Source organism: Drosophila montana, unplaced genomic scaffold (genome assembly GCF_035044405.1).
Source record: "Drosophila montana isolate Dmon_TW-CO22-7 unplaced genomic scaffold, ASM3504440v1 contig_3213_1, whole genome shotgun sequence".
Lineage (NCBI taxonomy): Eukaryota > Metazoa > Arthropoda > Insecta > Diptera > Drosophilidae > Drosophila > Drosophila montana.
Window position 1 is genome coordinate 945968 of NW_026998093.1, and position 19026 is coordinate 964993.

General features: G+C 42.9%; 3 protein-coding genes across 5 annotated transcripts; 2 read left to right on the forward strand and 1 right to left on the reverse strand.

The window, feature by feature from the left end:
• Positions 1 to 3529: 3529 nt before the first annotated feature.
• On the forward strand, positions 3530 to 4733 carry LOC135432787 (cyclic GMP-AMP synthase-like protein). The gene is given in 3 exon segments (XM_064688616.1): positions 3530 to 3684; positions 3686 to 3732; positions 3797 to 4733. Coding segments are annotated over 3 exon segments (1029 nt in total). The 5' UTR covers positions 3530 to 3583; the 3' UTR covers positions 4678 to 4733.
• A 1445-nt stretch (positions 4734 to 6178) lies between these two features.
• Positions 6179 to 10934, reverse strand: LOC135432785 (mucin-2). The gene is made up of 10 exons (XM_064688613.1): positions 10773 to 10934; positions 9744 to 9914; positions 9545 to 9684; positions 8631 to 8811; positions 7878 to 8334; positions 7645 to 7818; positions 7280 to 7585; positions 7022 to 7211; positions 6710 to 6949; positions 6179 to 6639 (listed from the first exon to the last, which is right to left on the reverse strand). Exons 3-10 carry the CDS (start codon positions 9576 to 9578, stop codon positions 6590 to 6592), a joined length of 1632 nt encoding a protein of 543 aa, XP_064544683.1. The 5' UTR covers positions 9579 to 9684; positions 9744 to 9914; positions 10773 to 10934; the 3' UTR covers positions 6179 to 6589.
• Positions 10935 to 11171: 237 nt separating this feature from the next.
• On the forward strand, positions 11172 to 18967 carry pns (pinstripe). Of its 3 annotated transcripts, XM_064688434.1 has the most exons (16): positions 11172 to 11512; positions 11845 to 12324; positions 12390 to 12499; positions 13090 to 13502; positions 13900 to 14186; positions 14250 to 15327; positions 15398 to 15604; positions 16200 to 16401; positions 16464 to 16800; positions 16868 to 16997; positions 17066 to 17316; positions 17400 to 17545; positions 17603 to 17721; positions 17779 to 18155; positions 18214 to 18436; positions 18495 to 18967. In XM_064688434.1, the coding sequence occupies exons 2-16, from the start codon at positions 12066 to 12068 to the stop codon at positions 18688 to 18690; spliced, it is 4335 nt and encodes a 1444-aa protein (XP_064544504.1). In that variant the 5' UTR covers positions 11172 to 11512; positions 11845 to 12065; the 3' UTR covers positions 18691 to 18967. The 3 variants fall into 3 exon arrangements, with proteins under 3 accessions (XP_064544504.1, XP_064544503.1, XP_064544505.1); XM_064688433.1 differs by lacking the exon at positions 11172 to 11512 and having other exon boundaries at positions 11603 to 12324; XM_064688435.1 differs by lacking the exons at positions 11172 to 11512; positions 16200 to 16401; positions 16464 to 16800; ... (5 more) ...; positions 18214 to 18436; positions 18495 to 18967 and adding an exon at positions 16062 to 16184 and having other exon boundaries at positions 11603 to 12324.
• The last annotated feature ends 59 nt before the right edge of the window (positions 18968 to 19026 follow it).

Here is a 19026-nt window from a genome sequence, read left to right on the forward strand (position 1 = left end):
GCACTTCGGAGAATCCACCTTGATTTTTTTCTTGCCCGGATGGAAAAGCAATGTTGACAATTTAAAGAAAAACTTTTGGTTATGTCCGGATAATACTTGTTAGTAGGTGCATATGTATATATACAATACTATAACAAACGCGAACTAAGTATGCTTTACATTTCTGAAAACTCTGCCAGCTGAGCTGGGAATTTATTAAAATAACGTATTTTTACTTATTGCTCTACTATGCGATTCTTATGAATTCAAGCCTTACAGGTTTTCATGTTTTGTTTATAATATTCATATTTATATTCACATTAACCAAGTTGTGGTGTCAATCTTATTAACTTAATCTCTGGTTATACTCTCACCACAATTTAATCCCTGCACTCTTCTTTCTCTCTCCCTTGTCTTATTCCTCTTTCTTTTTTAAAAACTTACTCTAATCCGCTTTCTACCTATTTTGTTATTCCAGTGATGAAAGACTCTCCATCCCACTAGAAGATGGCAATAAAGGAATCACACCAGCAAATAGTTATTTCTGGTAAAGTAAAGTCATAATTTATGACATAAGCAAGGCCAAACTTCCAAGACTTTCACTTTATTTTATGGGAACTGCTCGAGAACTAATGTGAATATTATCAGAGTGTGATTAGCCGGCGCTTATCTGGTGAAACTAATTGCGTGTAATACTGAGCTGTGCAAAAGGAAACCTAACCCAGTTAGTTTTGTCATAAATCTACGCTCGTTTATGGTCGCTGGCAAACATAACCCAGTTCTAGTTTCACGTAGAGAGCACTGATTATTGGGTTCGGGGTCTATGTGTTTACCTTCATCCAATCAAATGTGTTGGCCCCAGAGGAATCGGTCGCATCAAATATTTAACTTCCTCCAATATTGATGAGCAAAGCGAAACAGATTTATAAATAAACCAAATCATATTTGCCGCCAAATTTAATTAACACGTATTGATTTTTTTGCACTCGATGTCACTCAATTATATTGGAATAATTGACAAAGCAGAAAAAAACCACGAAGGGGGTTGCAAGCTGGCGCTTGAATATGGAGCGTGACCTTTAAAGAGAGCTCCCACGAATGTGACACGGCGCAGCATCAGATAATGTTAACTAATGAAAACAATTTTAGCAAAGTCAGCGAATTGGAAAGAACTTTAGTTAGATTTTAAAATTCCGTTGAAAGGAAAAGGAACAAAGATCAAATTGTGGCTGATAATGAGCAAAGATAAACAAGTTGAAGAGCAAGAACAAAGCTAATAAAATGAATGCTTGCATAGCTCAAGCAGTTGAATGAATAGATAAAAAATAAAATTGTGTATTCAACTATGGAATTTATCTGAAAAGAATATATGCAAATACTTAATTGTAGACATAGGGCAAATGCGATAGCTGTGCAACTGACAGACAGACAGACAGACAGACAGACAGACAGACATGGCTATAACGACTCGGCTGTTCGAGAATATATATACTCTGTGGGATCGAAGATGTCTTCTTCTATGCGCTACACATCGCCCACATACGTAACAAAAAAGGAAGCTAAAGTAAATCACACGATATTAAAATTACCCACAACAACAAACAATCGTTGAGTGAGTCAGAATTATTTCTGATAAAGAGCCATGGCCAAATGATGATTACGATAATGACTAAGATGCCGAGAGACCGAGCTTCGATCGGATGTGCCAAGCAGAACCGGTTGCTGAAGCCGGCACAAGTACAAAAAAACGGCAGGAAAAACAAATCTAACAAGCAGCATTGGTCAGGTAACTATGTAGATAAGCTGGAGGTGTGGGCCTTTGAAGGGAAGACAAACGGCTGGCGAGTAGTTTTTCACGAATGTCAACAACTATTGAGGCGCATGGAAAATGCCTCATATGAGCCTGTCTACCTGTGCCCAAATGGGCGTGTGCGCACAGTTCGCTGACCCAATAAAACAACAACAATAGCAACAACAGCAACAACAAGTGCTTGAAAGGGCGTGCGGGGCAAGACATGTTCGCACAGGTTTCCTTTGACTTGGCTCGTTTTGGCATTTGTGTTAGTTTTTTGTGTGTATTTGTGTTTTGTCAACAAACATGTGTTGCCCAAAGTGTTGCCCATGTTTTAGGAACCAGCCAGTTTAAAGGCTATATCAAATGGACCTTACACTAACTATTAAAAGGCTAAAATGCCATAAGCAAAAACCAAAAACCACGTTTAAGGAACTTAAAATAAAGCTAGTTTAAAGGCTAGCTTAAATGGTTCTTACAATAGCTATTAAAGGGCTAATGCGCCAAAGCTAGTTTAAAGGCTAAATCGAATGGTTCTCACAACAGCTATTAAAAGGCTAAAATGCCATTAGCAAAAACCGAATTGGCAGCACTGTTAGCTTTGCACATCAATTTGTTCTGTTATTTCACGATTCTGATTTCATTCCGATTCGTTTTAGGAGTGAGAGGGGGGCTAGAATAGGCAGCGGCCGAGTGTGTGAACTTACCGAACTTTAAAAGCTGCCGGCACCTTTTTTTTTGTTGATCTGTTCAATTGCTGAGGTTCAGCGCGGCTGTTGATGTCCGACGACGTTGGCCGCAGGAAGAGCGGCTTTGATTTAGATCTACGAACACAAATTGTAATTGCTTATTTATGACTTGTTTTGCACTCTAAAAGTCTTCTGCAAAATTCATTGCGACACAATAGGGCCGTTGCGTATGTGTGTGCGTGTGGCGCTCTCAACATATACATACACACATGCTACATGCCACATACATGTTCAGCTGTGATAAAAACAAAGCGAGAGCCGATAAGTTGACGTTGATAAGTAATTTGCTTATTTGTAACGCGTGCAAAAAGTTGGTGCTCCAGCAAAAATAAATTCAAATCTATAAACAATGTGCAGATTCTAGAGACATATGTGCGGTGTGCAGTTATCTTGTGAATAGCACGCTACACTCAAAATTCCTGCACTCTTTTGGGCTAGTGGGTGGCGCACGGCACGCCTGATTTATGTGCAACACATATACATGCATGCATATGTATGTATGTATTGTTAACAGCGAACAGCGTAATGACATCGCTACACGTTAACACACACACACACACACGCGCACACAGTGAGCAATACACCCAGCATTTTGACAACATTCGCCAGCAAATTAACACTTCTGCACTCAGCACGTGCACTTGTCAATATGTGTCAATTGCCTTTATTTCAAACTTCGCATTACCAATTTTTTATTTATTTATTTTATTTTGCTTCCGATACTGAACTGCGAGCACCCTGCACTTGTGACTTTATTAAAATTTTCAAGACGACTAACTGCGCTGACCGAAACTGCCAAAGTCGAAAATACCAACTGTTTTCAGCAGTGTGACCAAACTTGATTTTTGTTAGAGCATGCTTTGTGATGACCGCAGTAAATATATACGGGTGTTCAGCGATATATCGATATATTTGGTAAGCAGTCGTGACTGAAGATGGCGAGTGCAACGGCTGCACCAAGATAGCGAGCAGCGAGTGCGCCAAGAGTATAAAATGAAAGCTGCACTCTTTTGATTTCAACAGTAGAAGAAAGTAACCCAGTAAATAAGTTCAAGATAGCATTATGTCTTTGGCTTCGAATCTGCAGAATATATTGGGACAGCTCCAGATCAAGGACAATGATCGTGCCAAATATACATCAGATGCAGTGGCAATTTGCAATGTTTGCTGATCCAAACTTCCGTGATGACTTTAATGGACTCAACCTAGCTGGTAATACTTAGATAATTGCTGTTACTTAATTTATTTAAAATTGATTCTACTGAATATTCTGTAGGCAGCTACTTAGATCGCGTGAAACTGAAGACCCCCGACGAATTTGATATGCAAATGAAATTAAAGTTTCCATTTCAAGTTACACCCAAAAAAGACGATCAACGCGCAGGCTTTGTCTATTTGGCAGCCCCGGGTGGTAACAGACATCCGGCAGTCGAAAATGGCTACGTTAACAGAATATCATTGCAAAATTGGCTGCGTAATGCATTTCGGAAGGTATTCAGTTCGTATAGCAGGTTTATCGTAAATGGCGAAGCCTACAATCTTGAGTATCTGCTAGAAGGATATGGATGTGCCCACACCATAGTCGCTAAAAATAAAGATAGAGAAATAGCATTCGATTTTGTTCCAGTTGTCGAGTTCTCCTATTCGGACTGGCCATTACCGGCCCCATCTGTGTCTCGTGAAGTGCGAGAGTAATGGCCCTGGTTTGCCGTACCACAACAATAGGCACCTGCTTCGGATATCACGTTCATGGTCTGCGCACCACACTGGGAGCGCGAAATGATGAAGGGCAAGGATAATTTGAAGAACGTGTTGCGCCTGATGAAGGCTATGCGTGATGCTCACAAAGATGTTATGCCCAAGTTGTCCAGCTATATGCTCAAGACCGTTATTCTTCTAGAGCTGGAGAGGGCAACAAGTAGATTCTGCCAACAAGATCTGGTCACAATCTACATTGCCATGTGGACCAAATTGGTGGAGTATTTACGGAACGAGGAACTTCCATTTTTCTTGGCAAACGATTGCAATCACTTTGATCGTTTGAAATATGCCGATAATTTGGCAAAATGCAAGCGAGTCGCTGGAATTCTATTGCAGAAGCTCAATTCATTGAGCAATTATTCCAGCTACAACGATGTAGCTAAACTTTTTCTTTAATTGACAATTGTACTTAAAGTGCATTGCAATCCAAATAAAACTCTTATATCCAAATAGCTCTTGAACACCATTTTGTTGGAGTGTGTTATTTGTTTTTCAATATTGGGGTTGAAATATTCTTGCGCTATGATAACTAAGCAACATTCAGCATTGAGTGTTTCCTGCTTTTATAGTATACGTGAGGACGGACGAAATGACCGGCTGATCAAGAATATATATATACATGTATATAAAGCTATGTATTCGATTTGGCGTGCCATAAACATACAATAAAATACACGAGCAACATTTCATTATCTCATTTTTATTGCGTAAAGGAAACTGACTCACGGTCATGTGATAATTAGTTGAATTCGGGGAATAACACAAAATTGACCATAAACTTTAATTCGACTCTCCCGTTGTCAATAAGGCCGGAATTCTTTTGGGTTTCATCAAGGGACGGTCAAAGGAGTTTGACGCTCCTTTTTATATCCACATTTGATCCATATAGTCATAAGTAGCCATCTCTGGTTACATATCTATATATAAATATATATATATATATATATATATATATATATAAAGGCATATGCAAGAACATTCAATTATCAACTTACTTTATATACCACTTACGCCTTTGCATACAATTCTCAACTTATTTTGTATATGCTACTTAGAAATGCCTCAAGCATATAAGATTACATAAATAAGAATCATAAGCATATCGAACTATCATTTAACGATTCTGGCAACCCAGACCTAAACATCCGCCAGATATATTTTCACAGTCAGAAAATTAGCTAACGCAGCTCAAGAGCAGGCTGAGGCTAATGTGCCCAAATAAACAAAGCAGGCTCGATCGAACCCTTATGCTCAAAGAGTGTTTATGCTAAGAGAAAAAAAAACATCCAAACATAACGATACAATTTGAAAGCTCTAAATTAAATGTACCATCAAATCTATAAGCCAAATAGACAATTTGTACTAAGCTAACAATATACACTAAGTAATATACATATTCATATACACTGCATACATATGCTATGCAAAATTCAGACACATTCAGGGAAATACCCCTTTTTTACATTAAAAGTTCATGACTGCACTCGTTACTTTATGAGTAGCGAGTAACCTGCGCGGGCAATTCAAATTCGAAATAAATGTTCGTAACGTATTTTCAGAGTCGGGCGCAAGTCGTGTTTTCTTTCGTAATGCAAGCGGGCGCGACTCCTCCCAGTGTCCCAGTATCAAAAAAAATATTTAAACAACAAATTCAATCATTTTTAATTTGATAAATGGCAGTAATATCGAAATCAAGTAAATGAAATTCTATTTTAAACAAATGAGTGAACATTTATATAGAAAAAAAACTAGATATATTTATTTTACTTGCGGGTTTTAAAATGTTAGTTCGTGTCTCTGACTTGTTGGCAGAGACAACAATGAAAACGAATGATTGGTTTATTTTAATTTATCAAAAGTTGAATACCCCGCCGGTTCCATAGAATACGCATAATAATTCTCTTTTGTACTTAAGCACTATAAACTTTATTAAAATATATATTTATATAAATTGCTTGCGCTTATAAATAAAATTTTACGCTTGGAGTTAAAACAACATGTTGGTATTTATGCATGTCTGCTTACGTTCTAAGACAAATAAATATATGTATGTTTGCATATATATATTATGCAGATATTTTTCATTCAAACGCTTACGCGTGCATTCTAGAAACTACAAAGAATTGAGCAACAATTTGCATGAAAAGCGAAAACATTTAAAGTACACAGTTTATGCAAATTATCATTTAGTTATATACTAGCTTTGATTGAGACAGTGATGAGAGATAGAGAGAAAAAAAGAGTTTTGGATTTGGGGCATGAGTTGAGCAAGCCACCAAAAATGCATGCGTGCAACTGACGCCTTGGCCTAGCTCTCCCAGACTTCGTCGCGCTGTTTGGCAGCTAAAAGTTTGCGTTCTGTGAAGCATAAAGACAAGGATATACATATAAATAATTCGAATGATTAAAGGGAGTCTTAAAGACACACCTTTGGCTTCGCGTAGCACACGCCTTTCGTTCTCCCGCTCCTCCGGTGCTGTGGGCAGCTTAACACCCAAAGCGCCGGATACCAACCGACGCGCCAGCGCCGTACAAGTCTCTGGTCGTTGGCGATATGGCTGCAGCGAAGTGGCACCCGCCTTTTTTGCCTTAAGACGCGATTCCAGGGTGGCCTCGGCTAGCGGTTTCAATTTGACAAATGGATGGCCCATGGTCAGTACCTCAGCAGCTGTCAAATGTTGATGCGTTAGCGGGATATACATTTAAATGGACAAGAATCTTGCTATCATGAATCACTCACCAATGCGAGAGCTGCTAAAAACGGCCAAAGCATGTGTATCATCCACCCACTTGATGTCGAAGCCGGCGCTTTTGTACTGCGAGAAAAGCATTAGCAAATCCGGAGTCTTGAATTCCATTGGAAAATTCGAGATTTCCAGCACATGCGGAAACTCCTCCTCATTCAGAAGTGATTGTTTAATATGATAGACCTGGCGAACAACAGTAAAGAAATCAATAATTAATACAGTGTGTAGCATTCGAGGCTGCATTTACTTACGCTATAGTCCATTTTAGGCAGTTCGATTTTGCACTTGCCCACCGATTCGGTGAGCTCTTGCAGAATTTTTGGATTTAGACAGTCGCCGTTCTCATCAAACATATTCTCCCAATCATCTTCGTTTTCCTCATCATCATCCTCGGTGGTGCTGTCGGCATGTAGTGTAATGGATGCTGCTGCCGTTGTGGCAGCCGTAGCTGTTGCGGCGGCGCTGTTCTTGGGCGATGCTTCAATCATTTCGGGTATCTCTAGCACGTCCGATACAAAGGTCTGCTTCATTATGCGACGGTTGCTACGATTGATTTCCTATACGAAAATACCATTAATTAAAGTAAATATACAACATTTTTAATTATGGCACCCACCTTAGAGGCTCGCTGCAGCTCGCGCACATCGTTATCACATTTGTTGGCATCCTCAGTCGTTGGCGCATTGTGGGCTCTCGGCAGCGCCGCATCCTCGATGCGTAGCGAATGCTGTTGCTGTTTGCCATTGCTGTGGGTTTTGTCCGTCTTTGTACGCTGGGCGCCGCCCATGGTCTGGAAATTGGGATGGATTAGCTAGCTGGGAGCAACAATTTTATGCATTGGTTAAGCACCTCCTTATCACAGTTGCTATCTGGCGGTGGTGCTGACGTTGTAACCTGGTTGGCTTGGTTTTCGCTAGGCGCAATCACAAGCAGCGTATCTGGCTCAATTGTTTTGCCAACTGTTTTCTTGCCGCGCTCTCTGCGCGATCTCGACTTCTTGGGTTTTGCCTGATTACCGTTGCCGTCGTCTGGCTTTGACGAGTTTGTATTTACAACTGGCATATCCAATGGCTGTGGCAGCTGTTGGGGATTGCACGTAACCGATGTTGGCGCTGCCGCTGCTCCGGTTGGCGTTGGCGTTGACGTCGGCATCGGCATCGGTGTTGGCATTGTTGTTGTTATTGCTGTTGCTGTTGTTGTTGTTGGCGGCGTTGTTTGACTGCGTCGTGCCCTTGGCACATAAACGGCGCGATCGGGACGTCGTTCACGTCGCGTTGCTGCTGCAGCAGCGCTAGCTTGTTGCTCTCTGCGAAACAGATGATCAAAACAGAAGCGACACAAAATCGAAAGGTGCGCGATTAACAAACACACACACACACAACAGAATTTCGTAAAAACAGTTAAACACAGTGCGAGCACCTTACAAAGAATTGCAAAACAGTAATGCAATAATCAATACAAATGACTTGAGAGACTTGATTATAAAAAAGGTTTGGAAACACAACATTGAAATATGAATATATAAAATTTATGTTTACTATGTGCACAGTTGCTTCGGCTGCTAGTTTTCTGTTTTATGATCAACATTTGTTGTCTACCTACCTTGGTGGCGATCTCTTGCGAGCGACTGAGGTAGTTGTCGATATTATTGCTGTTGTTGTTGTTGTTGTTGCTTCAGACTCTGCAAGGGTTTCGTTCGTTGCAGCTGGTGCTGATGCTTCCTCGCTGCTGTTGTGTCTGAGCGCGGGTGGCCTGTAGAGATCCACAGAGTTCGATTTACTTACTGAGTGGGAAAAAGAGCAAAGAGAAAGGAATACAAAAAATATTAGCAAATGTTAACAGGCATATATCAGGTGTAGCAACTCATTTGGCAAAGAGTATGTACAAACATACACACATTAAAAATCCACTTATGTTGACCCAATTTTACGTTGATTCGCTTTACGCGCTGCTTCGTGAATGTCAACACGGTTCGCTCAGACGAGGCGCAACAAGTGAGCTAGCGAGCGTGCGAGTGAGCGAGAGAGCAAGCATACAAGAGCTGAGAGCTGAGAGTGTGATGCAACCAAAAAGCAGCTCGCGAAAGAGGGCGACCTTGAATAAGCTGCGTGACCCGACAAACAAACGAACTGGCGCCCGTACGTTCACCGGCGTGTTTGGCTTTATTTTTAGTCGTTTGCGCATACACACATACATAATTAATAGGTTTTTGTTATATTTTATTTTATTTTTTATTGTCAGTTTGTCTTCGTTATTGCTTCGTCTACTTGCAAATATTTTTAAGCTTGCCAATTGTGCCAACTTCGGGCATGTTATATATGTGTGTACATATAAACAGTGGTATCCCGTCAATAATAATTAAATAATTCTCAAACAAATAATAATGAAATACCACAATAAAGGGCTGGATATTTTACAGCATTGCTGATTTGTTTCAGTTGTTAATTTTACTAAATATTATAAACAATTTAGTATACGGAATACCACTATTATCTTATCTTACTACTACTACTTACAAGGTGTTTCGCTGATATGCTTCTTTACGCCCATTTTACACAGTTCCGTTACGCGTTTTCTGCTGGCGCTGCTGCTTCTACCGTTGCTTCGCCAGCTCTTTACTGGTTGCTGTTGTTGTTGTTGCTGTTCCTGTTTACGGCTGTCAACAGCAGTTAGATTGTTAGTTTAAGCTTTATTAGTATGAGTACGCCTACTCACGCCTCAAATCCGTGCGGATCAATAAGCTGATTTCGAAAACAGACGACTGTGCGTCGATGCGGGCCTTGACCCACGGAAAACGTCAAAAGATCGTATTGCTGGCGATAGTTCTCACATGTTTGATGTATGAGATAACGGCGATAATTGTTCACAGGGGGAAAGAGCAGCACTCTGTAAAATAAAGAGGCCAAACCAAGTTAGCTTCGTGAGTACTGAGCGATATATGCGATGAATGTCTGTATGTGTGTGTGTGTCACTCTTTCTCTCATTTTGTCCCGCTCTATCTCTTTCTGTCTTTACTGCTAACAGGTTGTTAAGAGCTTGAGAAGACGGGCAAGAAGAAGCACGCAAAGCCAGACTTGTAAATGATTTCTTATGCAACAGACACAACCGCGCAATGTAATTATAACGTGCATCTAATAATAATAATAATAATAGCAATAGCATAAAAAATACACCAACATAAAAATATTACACGCACAAGCTGCTGAGGTTTGCGCTTCGATGTTGTTGATTGCACGGCAATTAATTGTTTATTAAACGCGTCGTGCATTTTAAACTGCACAAAAACCGTGTTACCAGCTCCAAACGCAAACGATGCAATGCGGAAAGCAAAGTTGCATGCTACGTTACTGGTGGTCTTGTTGTTGTTATTATTATTGTTGTCGTTGTTGTTGTGGGGCAGCTGGGAAAACTCGAAATTGTGGCATTTGCAAACCGGTAGTATTGCATCGAGGCCCCACAGTTTACAGGCATACATTTCGGTTTATTGTTGTTGTTGCACATTTCCGCGTTGTTACAGACACAATTGGGGAACGAGGTGGGGTAGGGATATCAGGAGTCTAGTGTCACACTCGGAGTTGTATTATTTTTGTTGATTTTGTTGCTGCTGGCGCGCAACCAGCTGCTGCCGTTCACGACCGAAGCCTTTTCACACCACAGACACAATGGCACGCACACACCTTCGCATGTATACATAATATACACCCACACATGTTCGTGTGGCAAAGAAGTTCTAAGAGCTCTTACCCACTGCTCAGGCGCTTTTTTAAAAACAATTCAATATCGATTCCAACATTATAAACAAATTCCTGATCGATCAAGCTTAAACTAGCTGTGAATGTGGTTTTTCGTTCGCCGTTCTCCAGCTTTTTATTAAATATGCGACAATGTCGCCACACATAAATACAGTTTAGAACTTTTTTCACGTTTCACGAAGTCAGTGTGTACATATCAACTGATTATTTATGCATCATTCATCGATATAGACTATCTGTAAGGGGTTTGATACGATAGCATTGGCGCGATATTTACAGATATGAAATCAACTATCGATAGCTGTACGTCAAATAACAAACTTGTGAAAATGTGCTTTAAATCTCTAAAGACCAAGGAAATAATTTAGAATGTTTAATTTAATTCGTTTAAATATGTATTATGCATTGGGCTGCAGTTTAACTTTGTGGTCAGCAACCAGATAGTCTATTCACATAGTCTAAACCCAATCACAGAGTTTGCCATACAGATGTATAATTCAACACACAGTTAATATAATTTCAAAAAATGCATACAAATTTAACATAAAAGTGCAGTACATATGCACTTACCATGCAAACAAAAAACGTAAACAAAAATCAGCTGTGTGAGATCTAATTGCAATGAACTAGTAATCGAACCTAATCGGAAAAATCAAGCTATCGTCGAAAACATCGATAGTAAGAAAATCGCAGAGCAAAAAATTTTTTGGAAAGTGCGAATTGCGAACAACGGTAATACGCAAAGTTGTTTGTTTGTCTGTAAGGTTTTATTTATTTTTTATTTTTGAGACAAGTGCAAAAATTATTTGTTACTAGTTTTGTCAAAATCTTAAGTGTGTTAAATTTAAAAAACAGCAGCTGAGCTCAAGGTTGCAGCAATAGCAACAACAATAGAATACGAACTCGTCTTTAAGAGTGTGGGGGTGAAAAGCAGACAACGACAACTGTGCCATTGGCATAGAAAATTTTGCATATACATACATACAAGGCGACCAAAAGGGTCACACAAACACACATGCACACATTTACTCTCATTTGAACTATTAACAATAAAATAATTGCAGACAAAACTGATACAGGGCCAGGGACGTTGACGTCGACGCCATCGCCGTTTTAATTGGAAAGTGCCAAAAAAAAAAAGAAAAAATAAACGCGAGCGTACAACGGTAATAGCAATAAATACTCTCACACACACATACATATATGCACACACACGCACGCACACATGGAGGCGTTTGTTTGATGTACAATTTGGAGCAACGAACAAAAGACAGACAAACAAATTATGACGACGCGCGAAAATGTTGCCAGCCGCTTGTCCAAATTGATGCTCAGCAATGCCAGCAGCAACAGTAACGGCAGCAGCAACACAACAGCCACAGCGGCAACCATGTCCATGGTGCAGTCTCCGACGTCGCCTGGCGAACAATCAGAGCTGAATCAGTTGAAACGCGATGCAGATCCGCAGTTCTCACGCTTTGCCGATTACTTTGTGATATGTGGCTTGGATCTGGACACGGGCCTGGAGCCGGATCGGTTTGCAGGTGAGGCCACGTCTCCGAATAGTGGAGAAAGCGATGGAATTAAAAAAAAATATTTCTCATTATAGGTGATAATCTCCATTGTTCGCCGCTGGATCGCGCCTACAAGAGCAAACCATTGGCCCACTATCCCGAAAATGTGCCCTGGAATCCATTCGATGCGCACGGCATATGTATGGTAGGTGCAGCCCCTCCGTGCAGCTATCTCCATTCGCTTTGTATGGGTGAGGTCTTCAATTAAGTTCAATTGCCTGCATGATGCAAGCAATTCTGTCCGCAATATAGCCCTCCAATCGGCTTCAACCCATGTGCCCTGCACACAAATATGAAATTCATGCTTCACTGAATTGACTTGACGCTCATTGATATGACTGCGCGCTGCTTTTAATTGATGCCACATCGACGACGACGACGCCAGCGACGACAGCGCTGCCGATAAGCAAACAGCCACGCGCAGCTTATCATAGAAAAATCTTGACATGTGTTTACTTTTGAGTATTTAAAAATGTCTTTCAATGTATATGTATTGGGCATATGTTATAGAAACGATTTCTACTGGTTTCATGCCCTGCATTTTATGAATACTCAAAGCCACTTGAGCGCACAAATGATTCCGTTGTATGCAATGTTTTAAAGACTGATCATAATTGAAGATCTAATATGCCCATTAAAAAATAACCGCATGGTTACGTTTTGTTTCAGAATATCTTATAAGTAGATTTGATTGTTCACTTTTAATCTGCCAACGTTTGTTTTTTTCTCTTTCAGCTATCGTTACCGCATGGTCTGCGCTTTCGCACCCAGAAGCACAACATTGAGCCAAAGTTCCATTCGTTTGCCACAACGCGTGAGGATGGCAAACGTTGTTATGGCTTCAGTCTAGTCTTCTACGAGGAGATACGGAATCGCAACATTTGCGGCGCAATACACACACTGCAGTCCATGTTCATCACGGAGCTATCGAATGGCCAGCAGACGCATTCGCTGAGCAGAATCAAACAGGATGGGCCTGTCAGTCGTTCGCTGCCGCGTCACTTCAAGGTAGCCGGCCAGGCGCCGCAATCCGCACAAAGCTACTACGACATCAGCAAGGATAAGCTGTATGTGGCCAAAAGCATCTCGCTGATATGTCAGGCGCCATACGCCTTTGCCGCGCAGATGTTCCTCAAGAATTTGTACCGGTAAATGGGCGAGCTTATACGATATTTATTTATATATTTATAAGTTAATGATCCTCTGAATGAATCTTTGTTATATTTTAATGCATGCTATCAAATCTGAATTTATGATCAGGTCTATCCATAGAGATCTTAATTATCGCTTTGTACTTGAATGTCCTCCATGGTCACATTTATTTTAATTTTAATTTTGCGTATGCTATCAACCATATTTATTATTATAATATGATCTATGCTAGTCACTGTGATAACACAACTATCTAATCTTGTGCTCAGTTTTTATTTTTAAACAAATATCGATGACCGTTCAATAACTCTCTTTTATAGGTTAAATATAAATGGTAGCTTAGCGAATTTAAAGAATTAACTATTAAAGCTAATATTTTCTAATATTTTGCAGTTGTCTTCCCCGACAGCCAGGCGCTGGCATTAGTCTCGAGTCCTATGTGTACAACATACTGTATGAAGTGATGCTACCTCAGCCGGGCAAGTCCATACGCGTCTATTTGCCGCCCGCTGAGCCGCATTTGCCCGCAATCGCATTGATTCTGCAGCGTCCATCGCTGGCCGAGCTGCCGCTGCTGGACTTTCCGTTGCGTCTGCTATTCAGCTATTTGGGCGTAGAGTGCGTCATTCAGCTGTTAACCTGTGTGCTGCTGGAGAGCCAGGTGCTGCTGCGCTCGACGGGTGAGCCTAAGATTACTTTCGCCTTGTTCCACATTTTAATCATAATCTTACTTCCATTTCCAGACTACCAAAGACTCATGATTGTGGGCGAGTGCATAACTTCGCTGCTATTTCCGTTTACTTGGCCGCATGTCTATGCGCCCATTTTGCCCGCGGCACTGCATCATTTTCTGGACGCGCCCGTGCCGTTTGTAATGGGTCTGCATGCCGGATGTGAGGCAGCGCACAAAATTGGCAGCGAGGCTGCACTATGTTTTGTGGACATTGACAAGAAGCACATACAGCTGCCCGAGGAGCTGCCCATATTTCCACACAAGCTGGATTTTATGACCGAGATCATCTCGGTGCTGGACAAGTTCGAAATTGAGCGCGATCGCGCCCAGGAGCCCAGCCTGAAGAATGGCTATGGGTTGCGTGGAGGCGCTGATGCAATGATCTCAAGCTGCACGCTGCCCAACGGCCTGCAGGCGGCACGGCGCAGCAAAGAGCGATTCCAGCAGCTGCAGGAGACCGTCTACACGCTGTCCAGTGCCGGCGGCTCACCGGCACAGCTGCCGGGCGTTGATTATCAGCCGCTTGTGGCGCATCCCTCGAAAATAGATCATGTGCCGCGCATCGCTGATTTTCTGCGTCGCAAGGGCGGCATGCGTGCCGCCCAGGGTGGTGGCTGTTCGCCCGTGGGCAGCCCCACGCTTTCGCTGTCCTCGTCGCCGGTGGGCATCTATCATGATGTAGATGCCGTTGACGCCACACTGCCGCCCTCACGCATGGGCTCGTTGTCGCGGCGCGCTGAGAAGCCGACGCTGTCCGCCGTCGATCAATACTATCAGGATTTGCGCATAAATAACTGTTTACGCGAGATTTTCCTGAATCGTTTCGCGCACATGTTCCATGCCTACGAATACTTTGTCATCTATCCGAATCAGGCGAAGGACGAGTGGCTCTCGAATCGCGAGACATTGCAGAACTTTGATAAGTCCTCGTTTCTATCCGATCAGCCGGAGCATCATCGCGCCTTTCTTTCACGTTTCCTTGAATCTCAAATGTTCGCCACGCTCATTGACAACAAAATCCTGGCCATGTGGGAGCCGCTGCCCGATGAGCAACTGCAGCTCTTTGATCAGCGCATCAAGCTGCTACGGTACGCACTAACCTGCTCCACCTCTATTATGTCCACCTAATTTATAGATATTCGTCTTATTACTTCACAGACGTCGCCATGGCGAGAACATGATCTGCGCCACCAGCTACGAGCCGTGCGTGCTCGGCCAGGACTCGCAGCAGTGCTTCGAGAAGCGACTCAATTGCGTTGACATTGAGGTGACGCCGCCAAGTGAAATTCTATCCAATCGCGCCGCCTATTTTCGCAGCTTTCCGCTGCTCGAGAAGGGCGTGCTGAATCAGGAGTGCGCCTCGAGGTAGTGTTTTATGCACTTGTACAATTTGCCACTCCCCCAAACCCAAAGCACGCTACCTTTCCACCTGTTGCACAAATTGTTAGCCCAATCATTTTACATTTCCCTCCACTATGTTGCCCCCCCCCCCCCCTCCACTGTTTCCAAGCTAAAACCTTTGATTGTTAGCATATGTATTATGTAGTTTCCGTTTAGACTGTTTAGCCGTCTTCCAGTAGCATTTACTCGTACTACGGTTGTTTTATTTTGTACCTTAATTTATTGATTAACTTTTACTTACAACAATAAATTGCATATCTCAACAAAACAAACAACAAAAAGTTCGTCAACTGTTGTTCAATTTTTCTTTTCTTTTTTACTTTAAATGCATCTCTTTTTTCTCGTTTTTGCTCTTTGCACCGCATGCGCACACACAAATCCTCGATCCTTGATCCTCCCTGCATTTTGGGTCCACTTTTAGTTCCCTCAATTAATCCAAATCTCTATCATATCTTTTGTTCTGCTCAAAATTTCACTAAAAACTTCAATCTCATGCCGCTAACCTTCATAAAATAAAAAACAAAAAAAAAAAACAAACCAAAAACCAATCCCCGAACAGAGGCAACAGCTTGCGACGCGTCAAGAATGGCAACAAGTGGCGCGCCCGTGAAATCTCGCTGGATCAGAAGCCAGCAAACAGCAGCGGCAATTGCAACTCCAATGTGGCCATCAATCGTCTGTCGGCCAATCTGACAACGGCAGACGTGAGTCCCGCTTTGATAGCACAGGCCAATTGGACATTTGTGGAGCGTCTGCTGAAGGTAACTAGAGTATCCACACAAGCCCTTGCTTTGCTCCTGCTGTAAATATCTCGCGTTGGCAGGACATCAAGTCGAAGACGAAGCGCATGCTGCTTGAGAAGATGGGCAACGAGGCGGTGGCGCTGGGCCTCAAGGGCGACGGCATTGAAGAGAACACGCTCATAGCGAGCATGTGTGATCTGCTGGAGAAGATTTGGTCGCATGGCCTGCAGAATAAGCAAGGCAAATCGGCGCTCTGGGCGCACTTGCAGGCGTATCTGGAGCAGCAAGAGTCACGCGGTTCGGGCTGCAACGTGGAGCCCGTAACGCCAGTTTCCAGCAGTCCCAGCGGCAACAAGATGAACATTGCCAGCGCCTCACCAGCGTTGGCCTGGAATGCCATGCGCAAGCGCATGGACTGTAAGAATAGACAGCACTTGTCAACTAACAACTCGTATCTTACATAGTTTCTCCTTCTGCTCATCAGATTTGTCCACATTCCAAACGGATTTTGAGAGCCCGCCCAGTCCGAATCGCAGCCGTTCACGGGATCGCAACAAGTTTGTGGGCCTGGAGCAGCTGTGCCCGTTGCCCGAGTCGCTGGAGTTTGATGTCAAGTGGGTTTTTTTGGAGCTTGTCTGGTTGTTTCTGCTTATACTAACACCTTCCCCTTCTCTGTGCCCAGAAACGTGCTGGCCATGGCCGACATCAAAACGCACATTGGTTATACACGCGCCTGGGTGCGTCTGTCGCTGGAGAAGAAGCTGCTGTCGCGTCACTTTCGTACGCTTCTCTCGGATGAGAGTCTGCTGCGCTCCCTGTACAAGCGCTCCGCTTTTCTGCGCTGCGAGGAGGAGAAGGAGCAGTTCCTCTATCACCTGCTGACACTCAATACCGTGGACTATTTCAGCTTTACCAACATATATCCCACAACGAGTAGGTTGCGCTAGACATGAGATTCCCTTTCGAATCAAATGAGATTTACATTGTTTCCCGCCTCTTTCCACGCCTTTGCTCAGAGCTGCCCTATCGCGTTGTCATCTTTCCTTCGCGTAAATATGGCTCCTATCACACTTCCAGCAATGTGTGGATCATGGTCTCTGGGACCATGAATGAAACCCAACGTGTGCCCGTGCCCAAGGGCTCACTAGAGTTTATCTTCCATGTGAGTCATCATTATGTAACATTCATTTGAAGCTCTCTAAATGCTCGCCTTTTGTAGTATAAGAATCTGGGACTGCTGACCACCATGCGCATAGGACACGACAACTCGGGACCTAGTCACAAGTGGCTGGTCGAACAGGTGGTGATGCGCAATGAGGTCACCGGGCACACCTACAAGTGAGCAACAGACATTTGACACATATTTAAATATAAACTAAGCAAGCAATCTTTTAGATTTCCCTGCGGTCGCTGGCTGGGCAAGGGCGTCGATGACGACTCCACGGAACGATTGCTGGTTGGTCAGCGCGTTTGCACCAGTGTAAAAAATGCCGAGCTCTTGCCGCCCACACGGACACCGCCGCGTACACGCAGTCCCAGCGTGCAGCGTCAGGAATCGGTGGCGCCATCGGAGATACAACATCAGCTGGGCAACTGTGTCAATGTGATTGTCAAGTGGCACTACAAGCCGAGTCGGGATCGGGATGTGGGCACGCTGACGAATCTGCTGTGTGGCGATGATGGGCTGGTTAAATGCCTGGAGCAGGTTTTCCTCTGTGGCTTTCGTTCGTCCCGCTTCTTCGGACGTAATCTATACATCTGGGATTACTTTAGTAAGTGACTTAAAAACCAAATCGTGATGTATTTTAATTGCGTGTCTCCATTTTGCAGCTAAAATCAAGGAGCTGTTCGAGCAGAATCTTCAGCAGGAGCTGGATGACTCGGCGTCCAGCATGGACTCCTCCTTTAGCAATGGCAGCTCCAATAGCCTGCAACGACGTGAGATAGCCAGCATTTGGCGTCTGTATGTGCAGCTCATGGATGAGATTAATGGCACGGCCAGCACATTGGGAAAAGATGGCAAATTTCAACTGCTCATTTGCCTTAGCCTAAGGTAATTAAATTAAAAAGTTTCTTTGGGGCTTTCTTATAACACTTCTTTTTCTTTTCAGGGAGCATTTGCTGACGCGTCTTATCAAGCCGATGGCCTTGACGAAGGTCACCCAAGAAATGTACGAGGAGGAGAGTTTTCTGCGACGTCGCAATCTTTTGACATTTCTCATACAAATTCTGGAGCCGCTTGATGATTGCCACATCGTGCTGGAGAACTCCATAACCCAGGGCATACGCATTCCATCCCAGTGCTGAACCGTGGCTTAACTTAGCCCGCATCCACACTTACCCACAGACATTTGCAACCAGTGACCTAGAATACTCATATACATATGCCCTAACAGTACATGAAATCACACGGGGAATCTCTGTAACTCGAATTCGTTGTTAGTTTTATGTAAGCTAAAGACTTGTCATCCTTTTTAATCCTAATCCAAACACTTGCCATCTACACACTTGTCAAGTGTTCAAAGTCAATGTGAAGCCAAAGTTGAACAAAATTCTGTGCAATTATGAAATTAATCCCAAATAATTCTAAAAGTGTTGTTCAATATGCAATTGCGTAGCTATTAGCGTTTAAGCTATTACTTC